Here is a 13114-nt window from a genome sequence, read left to right as displayed (position 1 = left end):
CGCTGGCCTCATATAATGGGCTTTAAAAAAAGGCTGCCTTACTGCTACACACATCACAAGCACACAGGCCAACCAAGCAGATGGTAGAAATTCAACCAGTTATTTTTGGAGAGGAAAAGAAATTGAATGTGTAATATAAAACAGTAAAATGTGTACATGAAAGACAAAATGAAAGGCATCAATGATATTTATCTTGAGTTGCTGTTTTCCATAATTCAGAAAAAAATGCAGCCCATATAAATATTGCTGTCATATTAAATAAGCATTAGAAGCCTAATAGGCAATAATATGTTTCTGGCTACCCTCCTGAGCACCAGCAGTAAGTGTGGATCACTAACCTTAATTATAATTAATTCTAAATTATATTTGTGAAATATGTGCCTTGTTTGGTAATTAGGCTGCCTTACCTTCTATTACTTTTTCATTAGCATCCATCAGATTGTTTCACTGATTTCGATAATAACTAGAAGTGGTCCATCATGAGACAAAGAACCAGTGGTCAGATGAAGGAACAGTCCATTTGTTTGAGAAGTGTGAACACATACACATAATATACATGTGGCTGTGAATGCAATTTTTGCCTCAACATATTCATCTCTACTATCCAGGCAGCCTTATCACACATGCTAGTCAGAATGATGGCACACACCAGCACTAGAAGACATTCAATTTGCAACTAGTTGCAATCATAAAAAGGGTACAGAAACATCACATCAAAGATGATACCTCACAAGTGATGTACCAGTGGCAATATTTTTGACAGAAACTAGTTGTTGTTCAAACGTAAAGACGATTAGAAAGCTTTTAGTTGTACTTTCCAAGATTTTTCTTTGTCTTCTGACAACACTCTACTAAGCCTGATTTTAGTTTGTATTATAGATACACAGACCACACAGTAATGCCTGCACACTAACCTGCATGACTTTTACTCCTGACTAGAAATGAATCTAAATTGGGGTTCAGTTATCAAATATCACCCCAAAAGTGAATGTGGTTTGGGTTCCACCACAGCTGCATGTGTAAAGTGTTTCACAAAATGCTGATTTGGCACCTTTTCACCATTTCAGATTCATTGATTGGGCGCATCGCATGCCTGCTTACCACCCAGTCAACCTGTAAACAAAAGAATGAGAGCCAGTTTCAGTTGCCAGTGTAAGTACACAGTGGCATGTGAGTTTATTTATTTATTTTTGTGTTTCATTTAAAAAAAAAAAAAAAAATGACAGCACCACTGAAAATCACCAATGTTACTCTCTCTCTGCCTTTCCCAGATAGGTCGATGCTTTGCTTTCAAAGCAAAGAAGAGTGGGAATTTATCAGACCTGAAACAGAGCCAAGAAGCTCAGAAGCAGGAAAATTCTGTTTGGCCAATCTCAATCCCTAGCTTCATCTCCGTTTGTCTCTTTGTGCATTTTGTTTCCTGAAGAGTGAAAAAAAATGGTTGCATGATAAACTAATCAAAGTCTGGAAAGCATCCATCTTTTTATCACTCCTGTCACAGACACTACGATCAAACAAAAAACCCACGTGAAACAAAAAGAGAAGGAGTGTGCATTGCCCACGGTGGATATAAAGGGTCAACGAAGGAGAGGGAGAGGGAATGGAAAAATACCTGGGGAGAGATGAACCACAACTGCTCTCGGATGCTTATGCAGATCCATGCATGTATAAGAAATAGCAGACATCCTCTTTAGTATGTCCAGAGCTGCCCAGTCAAACCACAAATCACTGGGTGACTGAGCAGTGCCCTGGACCAAAGGTGTGTGCAGTCATTTTCACTGTGTGCAAAATTATATACACTACAACAGTCACATCCATCACAGTAGTGTTATTATAGTGAACTACATTGTACTGTATAGGTGTAAATGCTATGGTGTATGTGTGTGTGTGTGTGTGTGCCCCCATGTACATACACGCATGTGTGGACTTATGCAAAACAGGCTCTTTTCCTTACACCTCAACATGCCTCAATTGTTCCCCTTTCAACTGACTTCCCAGACATTCCAACAGAAAAGGTCTCGCTGATTCTTGGCAGAGCAGTGATTTGGTTGGGGAGGGGGTGGGGCAAAAGCAAGCTGAACATGAAAAACAAAGAAAAGGGAACAATTATTTCCATCCACCATTTGCAATCATGTGTCAGTAATGTGGTTGGTGGCAATTAGGAGGGCAGTCTCTGATTACGCTTTGTGAATGAAAAGGGTCAAAAATAAAAACAAAGGGGCCCTCTGTGCCTTCTCATGCTTCCAACAGTGGTCCATGCATGCACATAGGACTGAACCTGGACTACAATTAAATAATAACAGAATCGTCCTAACGATTAGTACACCAGCAATGCTTATGCTGAAAATGTGAAAATAGACAACAGCAACAACACATCGGAACTCGCCAGAACTAAAGCAGAAATAAACAAAATAATGAGGCGACTTGCCATCATAGAGATGGGCAGGTAGCCAAGAATTAAATACCTCCCCTCCCCTTTGAATGAAATGAAAGGCAGGATGACAGAAAGAGAGTGGGAGAGGGTGGCAAGGAGAGATGGAAGAAAGTCTTGGGGGAGGGGTCGGCACTTGCAGTAGCAAGGATAAAGAAAGGGACATGTTAGGAGAAAAAACAACAACAGACTGAGTGTGTAGCAATAAATTATTTTTTTTAGGTTGACAGTGAGCCACACACTAAAAGAAAGGCTGACTAGATGGTCACAGGAGGTTTTAAAAGCTCATCCCTCATGTCTGTTTACCTTTGCTGAGAGATGAGAGAAAAGAGACCACGGTGATTTCTCTGGTTTCGTTGAAAGAGCCTGGATTAATGAAGGCACTAGGGGGTTGTGTGTATGGCACAGCCTGAGCACAAGGGGCAATCTATATCTCCCTGTCTTCATTATGGCCAAGAAGTCTGATTATTTGGTGATTTGAAAAGATAGAACCCAATATTTAAGTGGTAGATATTTTTTTTAACAGTAGACACAGATTTTTATGGAGATAGTACTTGAAGGGATACAACCCCAAAAAAAAAATATATATTCTTACCAAAAGCCATGCTAAGCATTTAACACTCAAACAGCTTTACCTGCACATCAAAAAGGCTCAAATAAAGGGCCAAGTGTTTCAGCAGCACTGAGCCAAAGTGCTTCTCTCTGGGTGACCAGCAAACAGCTGTTGGGCTGCAGTTCCCACAGTCTAACAGAGCCCCACTCCAGCACCTGCTCATGGGAACTTGTCTGGACGACTGCTGGGTGCCCTGGACTATTTAATGGTCCCCGGTCAGCTGGAGAAATGGGGACAGTGGGTGCAATGGGGGTGGTGGGTGCTTCTGTCTGGTGTTTGGGACAATTAGGTGGTCGGGAGAACAGAGGTAGGGTGGGAGTGTTGAGCATGACCATGAATCTAGACGGGGTTGCCTTTTAGACATGCTGTGTACGGATATCATGTTGGAATGTATCAAACACACAGACAGAGACACACAAACACTGCCTGTAAATGAAATCAATGTGTGAGTAAATTGACCGAAAAGGGGGCAAAAGAAATGCATTTAGCCACATTAAGACCCATTCAAACAGAAGTACAGATGGCTTACAAACTAACACGTATGTATTTGTGTGTGTGGTTATGGATCCACCTGCGTACTGTCCCTTTTAAACTCCAAGCCAGCTGGAGACACAGATCTGAGATCTGAGAGGACACAACTAGGTCAGACTGGTGTGTTCTTACTGCTGCACAGCCACTACATCTTTATGTTTGTGTAGATTTTTGCATGTGCACAAACATGCTTGAGTATCTGAGTGAATCCCTTTGGGCCACAGCTACGTCACCAGAGAAGTCACAAATGTGTCATCTTGTCTCTGTACATTACATGATATATGACAAAAACATGAATTTTAATATAACACTTCAGTAGCATAGAAAAAATATCTACTTCTACCACAAAGGTTGAAATGTTAAGAATAAACAAAGCACTGGGCTTACTGGACTTTAATCTTAAGCTGCTGTGCAGTGATTTTAACTAGAAAGTCTACTCTCTAAATTATGTATGCCACAATTATTGCAACAACAGGGCATCTAGCTTGAGGCTATTATGCTGAGCAGACAAGAAAGAACAGGCCATGGATTGGAAGCCCTCAGGACAAGAACTTAAGGGGAAGGAGGAGGAAACCCTGCCAATGGCTACTCCGCCACAGGCAATGTTGTACTGAAAAGCCCCTGTGAAAACCAGGGCGAGGTAAAGGTCAAACAGCACAACAACTGCTGGACTTGGATAATAATAATTACATTAGAGTTAGTTAATAAACTAAACCAGGGAATCTTAACTGTCTGGAGACCAGAGGAAAAACATATTCTTTTAAAACTAAAAAGAATTAGATATTGGCACTCCTGAGTGAGTTAAGCCTGGAACCATATTTAGATCCTGGCCCACAGCTGATGAAACCCTGCACTGCATAGCTGAGCACCATAGAAACTGGATGTTACAGCTTCTAAGCTAATAATAAAAAACACAGGACTAAAGGAAGCGCCACACTAATCAATGTTTAAATGGTGTTTGTGAAATGCAATTCATATAACTTTATTATTAAACAATTACCTGCACAGACTTTAACTTCTGTCTAATGTTGTGATTGGGTGGAAAAACCCAAGCACTAGAACAGGGACTAGACAGAACCTACAAGGACCTGTAGAGGGCTCTAGTTTGTCGAGAAGCTAGGCTGGGTAGCCATGTACCACAGCTGCTGCAGATTTGTTTACTGTGTGCCTGGTGTTCTCCAAATATTGAGGCAGTGATGAAAGGAAGCACAGAGGAGCAAAACAGCACTGATGGGGGGAAAAAAAAAGAAAAACAAGACAAAGACATGAGCAGATGCTCACGCCATGTCCGTTTCAAAGCCCTGAGCATGAAAACATTCTGTGGTGTGCTAAGGAGATGTCCTCGCGTCAATGTCTTCAAAGTTACAGTATGTCATGTTAGAGAACGTGAGGTGCCACCACGCATGTGTCAGTGCACACTAGTAAGCAGATGGCTATGAATGTTTTATAGAGAAGAAGAAGAAAGAGAAAGAAAAGAAAAGAAAAAGATCCCTCAAAAGATGAGTTCAGGATACAACAAAAACTATAGATGATGGAAATCCAAAAATCAAAAAGGCTACTGCTGGCTATAGAGTTTTGAGTGTGTGTGTTTCATGTTCTTGTTACTTACACTCAAGCACCTATGAAGAAGCACTTTTGTTCAGCCTACAGGCATCATTTAAGAGTTGTATCTCGCCATCATTTCATACTGACAAAAATTAAAGTGTGTTGTTAAACTACATTTATAATCACCATTATTTTTTGTACAATGCAGTAAATGTGTCAGTGCTGCTTTGCACACCACTGCATTTGTGACAGCAAACTGAACACAAACTGAAATGACGCTAAATTATATAGTTTAGGATGTAGGATGAATTAGGTTGGTAGTTTTTCATTTTTGTGAAAATCAAAGTAAGAATAACAGCTAATATCAAAGCAGAATGCCAGACTTTAATAAGTTACAAAACTTAAAGTGAAATTTCACTAAAAATGCAGCTAAACTACAGCCAGCAGGTACGAAGGTGAAAAAACAAAATCAAACTGAATGAAGTTTGAAGATTAAATAGTTTTTACATAGCCACCATTCAAAAGTTCTAAATAAAAAATACTAAAAATTAATTAATTTAATCAAAAAATAAGAGCAATCCTTTTTAGAGCAATTTTTTTACTATACTGTCACAAACCTGGGTGGCGTTTGCCTGCAGTGGACGTGGCAGAGTTTGTAGTGCTGCTGGTAGTTGCAGAAGAAGAAGAGTGATATGATGAGGGTGAAGAGGAGGAAGAGAGGGTGAGAGCGCTGAGGGCTCCTGCAGGCAGTGGCTGGCCTCTCTTCAGTAGCTGCTTGTGCTCCTGCTGACGGAAGCGTGGGGGCACCTCTCTGGGCGGGTAGCGAGCACTGGCAGAAGACAACTGGCACTGCTGAGGGGGAGTCTGAGTCGGGAGCTGGCTACTGGAGGAGGCACGCTTGCCATTGCCAGAAGAAGAGGAGGAGCAGGAGAGGGGCAGCGTGGGGCTGGTGGGATGGAGGTGGTGGGGTGGGCCGGGACTGGGCTTAGTGAGAGCAGGCTCTGGCACTGGATGGATAAAATACACAGGTGCACAAGCATATACACACAAAAAGACACACCAGGTGTTAATGTGTGGGTCAGCTCACTATTAGTTTCAAAGCCAACCTCTAAACAGTCAGATTTTACAACATTACTATATGAACTACACATGTAATGATGGAATATAAATACAATTAAGAAAACTTAAAGTCCTGTTTATGGGGAAGACCTTAAAAGATTTTCCTTCTAATTTAATTCAGTTCAGGTTTGCCTGTATACCACCAAATCAGAATAACTCCAACATGTCCATGCAATCACTATATTTTTTGTGTTTCATGTACTGTTTATAAAAGGTGTTTTATTGCATTGGTTTGGCTCTCTGAACACTGTTTTGGTGTGAACTATCCCTTTAAGTTAATTAGCTGTTGAACATATGTTACTGGCCCAGGCGTACTCTGTGAAAAGGTCATATTTTCTCCCCTGACTGAACACAGACACACACAAACACATGGAGACACCTCCTTTCCCCATCATTACACACTCTTCTTGTGCTCTTTTTTCCCCAGACGCACAAACTGCTGGTTTGGCCTCAGCATGACCCTTTCCTAGTGGCTAGTCAGTCGTTTAATGGAGTGTTAGCCTGAAAGGTGGTGGTGTTATTAGGAGGACCTGGATGGCCAGCAACTGAACAGATTGGGCTGGCTAATGTTACCTCTCTGGGGTGCTGCAAACATGAAGAAAAAAAAATGTCTGACCTATACATGGAATGATTCCTACTGAGAAAGCTGAGGGGGGTGTTGATGTGAGTCTGTTTGCACCTGAGTGTGCAATTGGATGGACATGGAAACTGAAGTAGTTCTACTATAACACGACTCTACTTGAGGGTTCCCTTTTGCACCAAAATACAGCTTTTACACGGGCTGCTTTGATAGCAAGGGACCTAAGAGCTGCTGTGACTTAGAGAGACTTAGTGGTCCATGTGTAAATGCATGAAGAATAGTTGTTTTCTATAGTCCGAGATAGGGCTGTTCTACACAACACCTGAGACTGCTCTCACACAAGGAAAGGGACAGACAAAGACAGGAAAGGGAGATGCATTTTAAAAGTGGGAAATGAAGACTGAAAGAAGAAGAAGTAAAAAAGAATTCGTAAATTTGTAAGAGTATGAACTTATCCCATAGAAACTATGTATCGCAGTACAAGCACTATCCATCGCAGTACAGGCACACAGTGACAGTGACACGCACGCACAAGAGGTTAAAGTAAATTTTGAGTGCAGAGGTATTCACTGTGCCTGCCAAAAGCCTGTCAAGCCCATCATAGCTAGAAACAGAGGCCCATTCAGTGAGCACTAATTTAGATGGCCGTCTACCTGCTGAAAGAGCAGGGAATATGGATGAAATCAGACCGATTCTAATCACAAAAGACAGACCTACATAAGTATTTGGAAGGTGTTTCTTTTGAACTGTCTATTAAAAGGTGTCCTTTAACAGGCACACTACTGAAGCATAAACCCACTACTAGAAAACATAAAGCTATCTTACACACATACATGCAAAGAGACACTATCACTGTTGTTAGCGCTGCCTTCCACTGATGAGATAGTAGTCACACAGGCATACAGGGAGGGGGAGGGAAAGGCTGCCCCCCTCCAGCAGAATCTGGCTGTTGGCTTGAAACTGCAGCTGGTGACGCCCATCTCTGATTCAATTCAACTCATCAGCTCTCTCTCGGTCCCTCTGCCTCCTTTTCTTTTTCCTGTGCCTACCTGTCTCTCAGCCCGGTGTCCCCCTTTCACCCCCGTTACTCTCCCTCTGGGCCTTCTCCAAGAGATCCTTCATTTCTTGTGTTTCTCTCTTTGCCTTGGTACCTCCCTGTTTCCAATCCTCCATCTCTACCCCTTTGTACACTTGCTAGGTCTCAATAAAGATTCTAATGACAAAACCTGCTAACCTTTTAAAGAACTCCAAGTTTAAACTTAGAGCACGGTCACACAGAGTTCACTCCGCATGAAAAAACAAAAAAAAAAAAAATAGTCCTTTCGTTTCATTAGAACAGGCGGCATCACACAGAAAAACCAAAGCTGGATGTGCTTCCACTTTTTTCTGTAAGTATGCATTCCTGGCTGATTACTTTGTGACAATAAGCGCCATATTGCTACTCTTTACCTTAACACTGCTACAGAACAACAGAACCCACTGTGTGAATACGGCCTTAATTTTAATTCTGGTTCTTGAACTCAAGTTCTCATGACCACAAAGGACCTGAACTCAGGGTAGTACTTTCCAAATAGTACTGACTACTTTTGCAGTTTGCAATATTGGATGTACTGGAGAAGTGATTAGATTTACAAGTGGATACTGGTTGTTGCCAGAATCAATTCCAGGCCCAGGGAAGGAAATTTCATTTAACAGTTTTGAAAACTATGAGTTATTTGACAAATACAAATGAAAGTATATTGACGGTCATTGTTCTGTTGTAGCTGTGTAGATAAGCAGAAAACTAAACAAAAAAAAAAATAGCAAGCACTTGAAGGGAGTTTTGCTTTCTGCCTCAATTCTGTCTCCCTCATCCATTTTTGTACATATTTCTGACAAAAACACAGTTTGCAGTTCATACACACAAAAACAGGGCAAAGAAACTCCCTGATCTTCTGGCATGTCTCAATTTGGTCCTCAATTTACTACTGCTGGTCCAGGAAGCAGATGAACTCACAAGACGGTTACACACAGACACACAACCACCTCAGCTCAAACATACCTTATACACACCCTGCTTCAGACAGTCTCTGTTTGTGTTGTTGTAGTAACAACGATGTACCTATGCTGCAAATGTCCTATGTCCCAGAAATCCATATCTAACTACTTCTACACAAGCACAGTGGGTTAAAAACCAGTGTCACAAACCTGCTTAATTACATTGTGCTTGCATGGGAACTAAAATGGTTTCTCATTTTTCAAGTAATGTGCTGCTTGAACACTGCCCATTTGGGTAATGTCTAACCATCATTGGTGTGATCTGTATTCAACAAGTAAATCAGTAAGCACATGCCTGGAAACCAGTCAGCAACAATTTGAATATTACATGTGAGGAAGACAGACCCCCCTCTGCCCTGAACAAACATAAGTACATTTGCTAAGACATGTCTTTCATTTTAAGGAGGACAGATCTTTTTTTAAATCGATGATAGATGGGTAAATGTTTTTGAAGTGGGGGCTGGTTACAGAAAATGAGACTGCAGAAAGGTGGGGAAAATCCCTTAGAGGGAAAGGGAGAAGGATTTTTTCTTTTTCTCACTGCCAATGAAAGACAATGAAATCCAGACAGTAAATTAGTTTAAGTTGCACACTATTGCACTTGAATTCTGGATGACTAATGTTTTTTCAGAAACATGGTTTCTCTGCGTACTGTATAACAGTCAGATTTTTCCTGACCTTTATGCCCAGCAATACCAGGCACATATAACTTTCAGATATTAAGCCACAGAAAAAAGGAAAAAAAAAAAAAACAAGATGTCCAAAAATGATCCTTTTATTATCTTGGTAGAGGGAAATATAGCACTATTTAAGTTAGAGTAGGCCTAGTAATACGTGAAACCCAAACTCCAATGTGGCAGTGGCCTTAGTACCTCTAACTGAAGTTGAAAAGGAGAGCCAATTAATTATTTGTATAAAGTACACTGTAAATTCTGTTAAACACTCCAGCTGAGGCGCTCTCTACAACCTTGCACCAAACTTTTAATTACATCCCTTCTTAACACTAAATGGTTAATTACACACAATGAGAGAGAGCAGGAGAAAGAGCAATGGCTTAAAGTATGTATGAAAGTATGTGAGCAGAGAAGAAGAATGGTATACCAGGCAGAGGGAAATACATAAAGGAGTCAGATATAAAGCTGAAAATCCAAGACATAAGGGGCAAGGAGTTGTTCTTTACAATAACAGATACTGATCTGCTATTGTAAGAACAACTGATTGGTTCCCTGAGCCCAGTGGCAGGCAGTGCAGTTTCCCACATCCCTTCTGCCTATTGTCTGCAGAGCCTCTTTGTTATGCAGCCATGTTTAAAGAAGGGGGAGGGATGGACGCAACTCAGAGGCCTATGTGACCTACACAAAGGTGCATTTCTTTGGTCAGCGAAACCTTAAGTAAGAAGTATGAAAGGGAAGGTAAAACAGAGCATGTTGAAAACTGAGTTTATATCGAAGTACAACAATTTCATATGCAGATTTCAAGTGGTTTTATATAGGTGTAGAATTATGGGCATCGGTGTTTAGTTTGTGAAAACAAAGCGAAGAAAAGAAATATGCCTAGAGAACAAAAGCAGTGAAAGAGAGAGTCTGGACTGAGTTCATGATTTTTTCTATATCACACCTCTTCCAGTGAAGCAGGCTTACGCTCCTTACGCATTTCAGCATCAATGAGAATGTTTCTTCTTCTGTGGAAGCAGCTACTAAATCCCCTACTCCGTGCTTTTGATCTACAATCCTCATAAAAGAATCACAATTGTTGATTACATTGTCTTTGGAGCAATTCCACTTACTAGAAATTACAGACAAATACATTTTCATTTTAGTGGAGGTGGTGTTACACTAATCCATTTTGTATCCATGTTGTGTATTACTGTGAAACATTACTGGTAAACAAAGCCTACAGCTTTAAACATTTAAAGTGACTGATGTGAAATAAAACTTTTTTGGTACCAAGATCACCTTTTAGTCACTGAAGGTAAATGTATATGCGTGAGTTTATACAAACAAGTGGGTGGGTCTTCCTAAGGCGCCATCTGCCAGTATTAGAGAAACCTTGCTCACTCACACACACGAAATAAAGAGGAGAAAAATTCTCACCCCTCACCCTTCTTATGCTGGGACGTTGCTATAGAGACTCACAGTTGCCTAATGCTTCTCCATTGCCTCCTGCGACGCCCTGCGCCTTCTGTGACCTCTTCACATACTACGCCTCTTCCACCTTCTCTCTAATTAGTGCTCCCAACCCTCTCTCCACGCCAGGCTCCGCTTATACTGTCTGTAGTCCGGCTGCTCATCTCAGCTGTGCCTCTCCTGCCTGTTTGGATTATGGCACTTGCCCTAAAAAACCCTTATTGCTTACAGTAACTAACGTACCCTCTGGGTAAAGAACTTTAACTAGCTCATACTGTATCCTGATCCAAGGTCAGTGCCTCAGGGCAACAACAGCCTGAGGATACAGACCTTTGAATTTGACAGATATGTAGCATGACGCAAGGCATCATACAGTTTTTAGGTTGATATCCAAATGAGAAACATGGTTTACCACAGAGCCCCAAGGTCATTAGAGCATGAAGGCCTCAATCCACGCGACTCATTTGTAGTCCCAATGTGACTTTCTTATACATGACTAATCTTCCAAAGCATTACTAGCTTAGACTATATACAATTAACAGAAATAACCTCATAGAGTCTAACTTAACTGGTGGAATAATATGGTGCCATTTGATGCAGGCCTGAGGAGAAAGGGGGAGAAAAGCACATTATGCAGACATATGAGCAGGCTTTGCTCCTTACAGTTACACACAAGTTAGTAAATTCGTATCACTGGGCTACATCCTATTAATCTCCTTGTTTTTGACATGAAGCAGCTCTGCTAGGAGAAGATGATGGGGGGAGGGTCATGAGGCACTGAATGGGCTCTGTTGACAGCAGCTTGCGAGTGATCAGACAACATGAATATATACAGGAAATCACTGTTTAAGTTTATGCTTCCTTTCACTATGTCCCCATCCCTTACTCTCCTCCAGCACTTGACCTGCATGCAGGGTGAACTCACAGAGGGTAGAGGAAAAACAATTATGCTTGGCAGTCACAAATCCACAGGACATAATTCACAGGCTATTCACTGTTAGTTCAACGAGGGTTTATAAATGTGGTTAACGGAAGAGAAAAGCAGCCCGAATGCTAAATTAGCCTCTAATTAAATTGTGATTCATAAAATTCCCTTTCAAAAGTGTTGACGCAATTAATAGCATGTGAAATTGCAAATTAATCCAATGCAGAATTATATGACACACTCGTGTTTATGTGCGTCTCTCGCCACTTTGGAAAATATAATGCTGTTACCACCGTGGTGACACCATGTAAATATGTTTCTCCTCAGATGTGGCTACTGGGCCAAGCATATCAATGACAGAGGCAGAAAAAATAGGATAGGTAAGAAGGAAAGCAATGGATGGATGGTCAGTAACATACATTACATTTGTTCTCTAACCTTCCAGCAGTGAAGAGAAGCAAAAATGGAGATTGCAGGTTTTCTGGCTACCAGGTGTGGGAATGACACATTGTGGTGTTACTGTGGCTTTCTCTGCCTGTTTCAAGAATTGTATCTGTGTAACTTGCTGTTTTGGCCACATGTTGTCATTACTTCAATAGTATGTGCACATGTGTTTATACATGCATGCAAGAGACACCAGGAATAGAATAATATTGCCTTGTCTGTTTTCACTCACACAGAGAGTATACTCAAAGGCTCCAAGCTGCTATATATAGACCTGTGCATGACTTGATAGATATGTACACTTTTTATGCACTCCTCTTTGCATGTATGTGCCTTCGCATGTGCCTGTTTTTGTCGAGGTTAGTAGGAATGTGTAACAGTCAAACTGATTGTGATTGCAGCAGAGACAGAGATTGTGATGAAGCTGCATGTGTGCTGGGGGTGAATAATCAGCATCCCTCAGTGGTAATGGGTATCAGGAGGGAGGAAAGCCCCTGCATCAGAGCTCTAGCCTGTGTATATCAGGGATGTGGGTTGGGGCAGTAGGACACTGGAGGTGAGGGGGGGCTTTATCTCATTTTCATACATATGAACGCACCAAGGCTGAGATCGATTACAGCAAACAAATTGAAATGCCTGGGACCAAGGAGGCCTGCAGAGAGGACAGCACAAAAAAATGGTGAGGATGGGGAGTAGGTGGTGTGCATGAATTTCTGAGGGTGGAGAAGGCAAGCAGAATTCAGTTATATAGATGGAAAGACAC

At 41.4% G+C, this 13114-nt stretch overlaps 1 protein-coding gene across 3 annotated transcripts in view; it reads right to left on the bottom strand.

Annotated features, from left to right (window-relative positions):
* Window positions 1-13114, bottom strand: part of tnrc6c2 (trinucleotide repeat containing adaptor 6C2) — a 54510-nt gene that overhangs the window by 22325 nt on the left and 19071 nt on the right. For 2 of the 3 annotated variants that reach the window (XM_026303642.1, XM_026303643.1), the window contains exon 4: window positions 5738-6127. The exons of the other annotated variant lie outside the window; for it this stretch is intronic. In XM_026303642.1, coding sequence (XP_026159427.1) covers window positions 5738-6127 — 390 coding nt within the window. The remainder of the gene's footprint in view (window positions 1-5737; window positions 6128-13114) is intronic. 3 annotated transcript variants of the gene reach the window in all.

The sequence above is a fragment of the Mastacembelus armatus genome, chromosome 1 (assembly GCF_900324485.2).
Source record: "Mastacembelus armatus chromosome 1, fMasArm1.2, whole genome shotgun sequence".
NCBI lineage: Eukaryota > Metazoa > Chordata > Actinopteri > Synbranchiformes > Mastacembelidae > Mastacembelus > Mastacembelus armatus.
The sequence above is the reverse complement of the archived record's forward strand: the minus strand, read 5'-3'. Positions and strand labels throughout refer to the sequence as shown.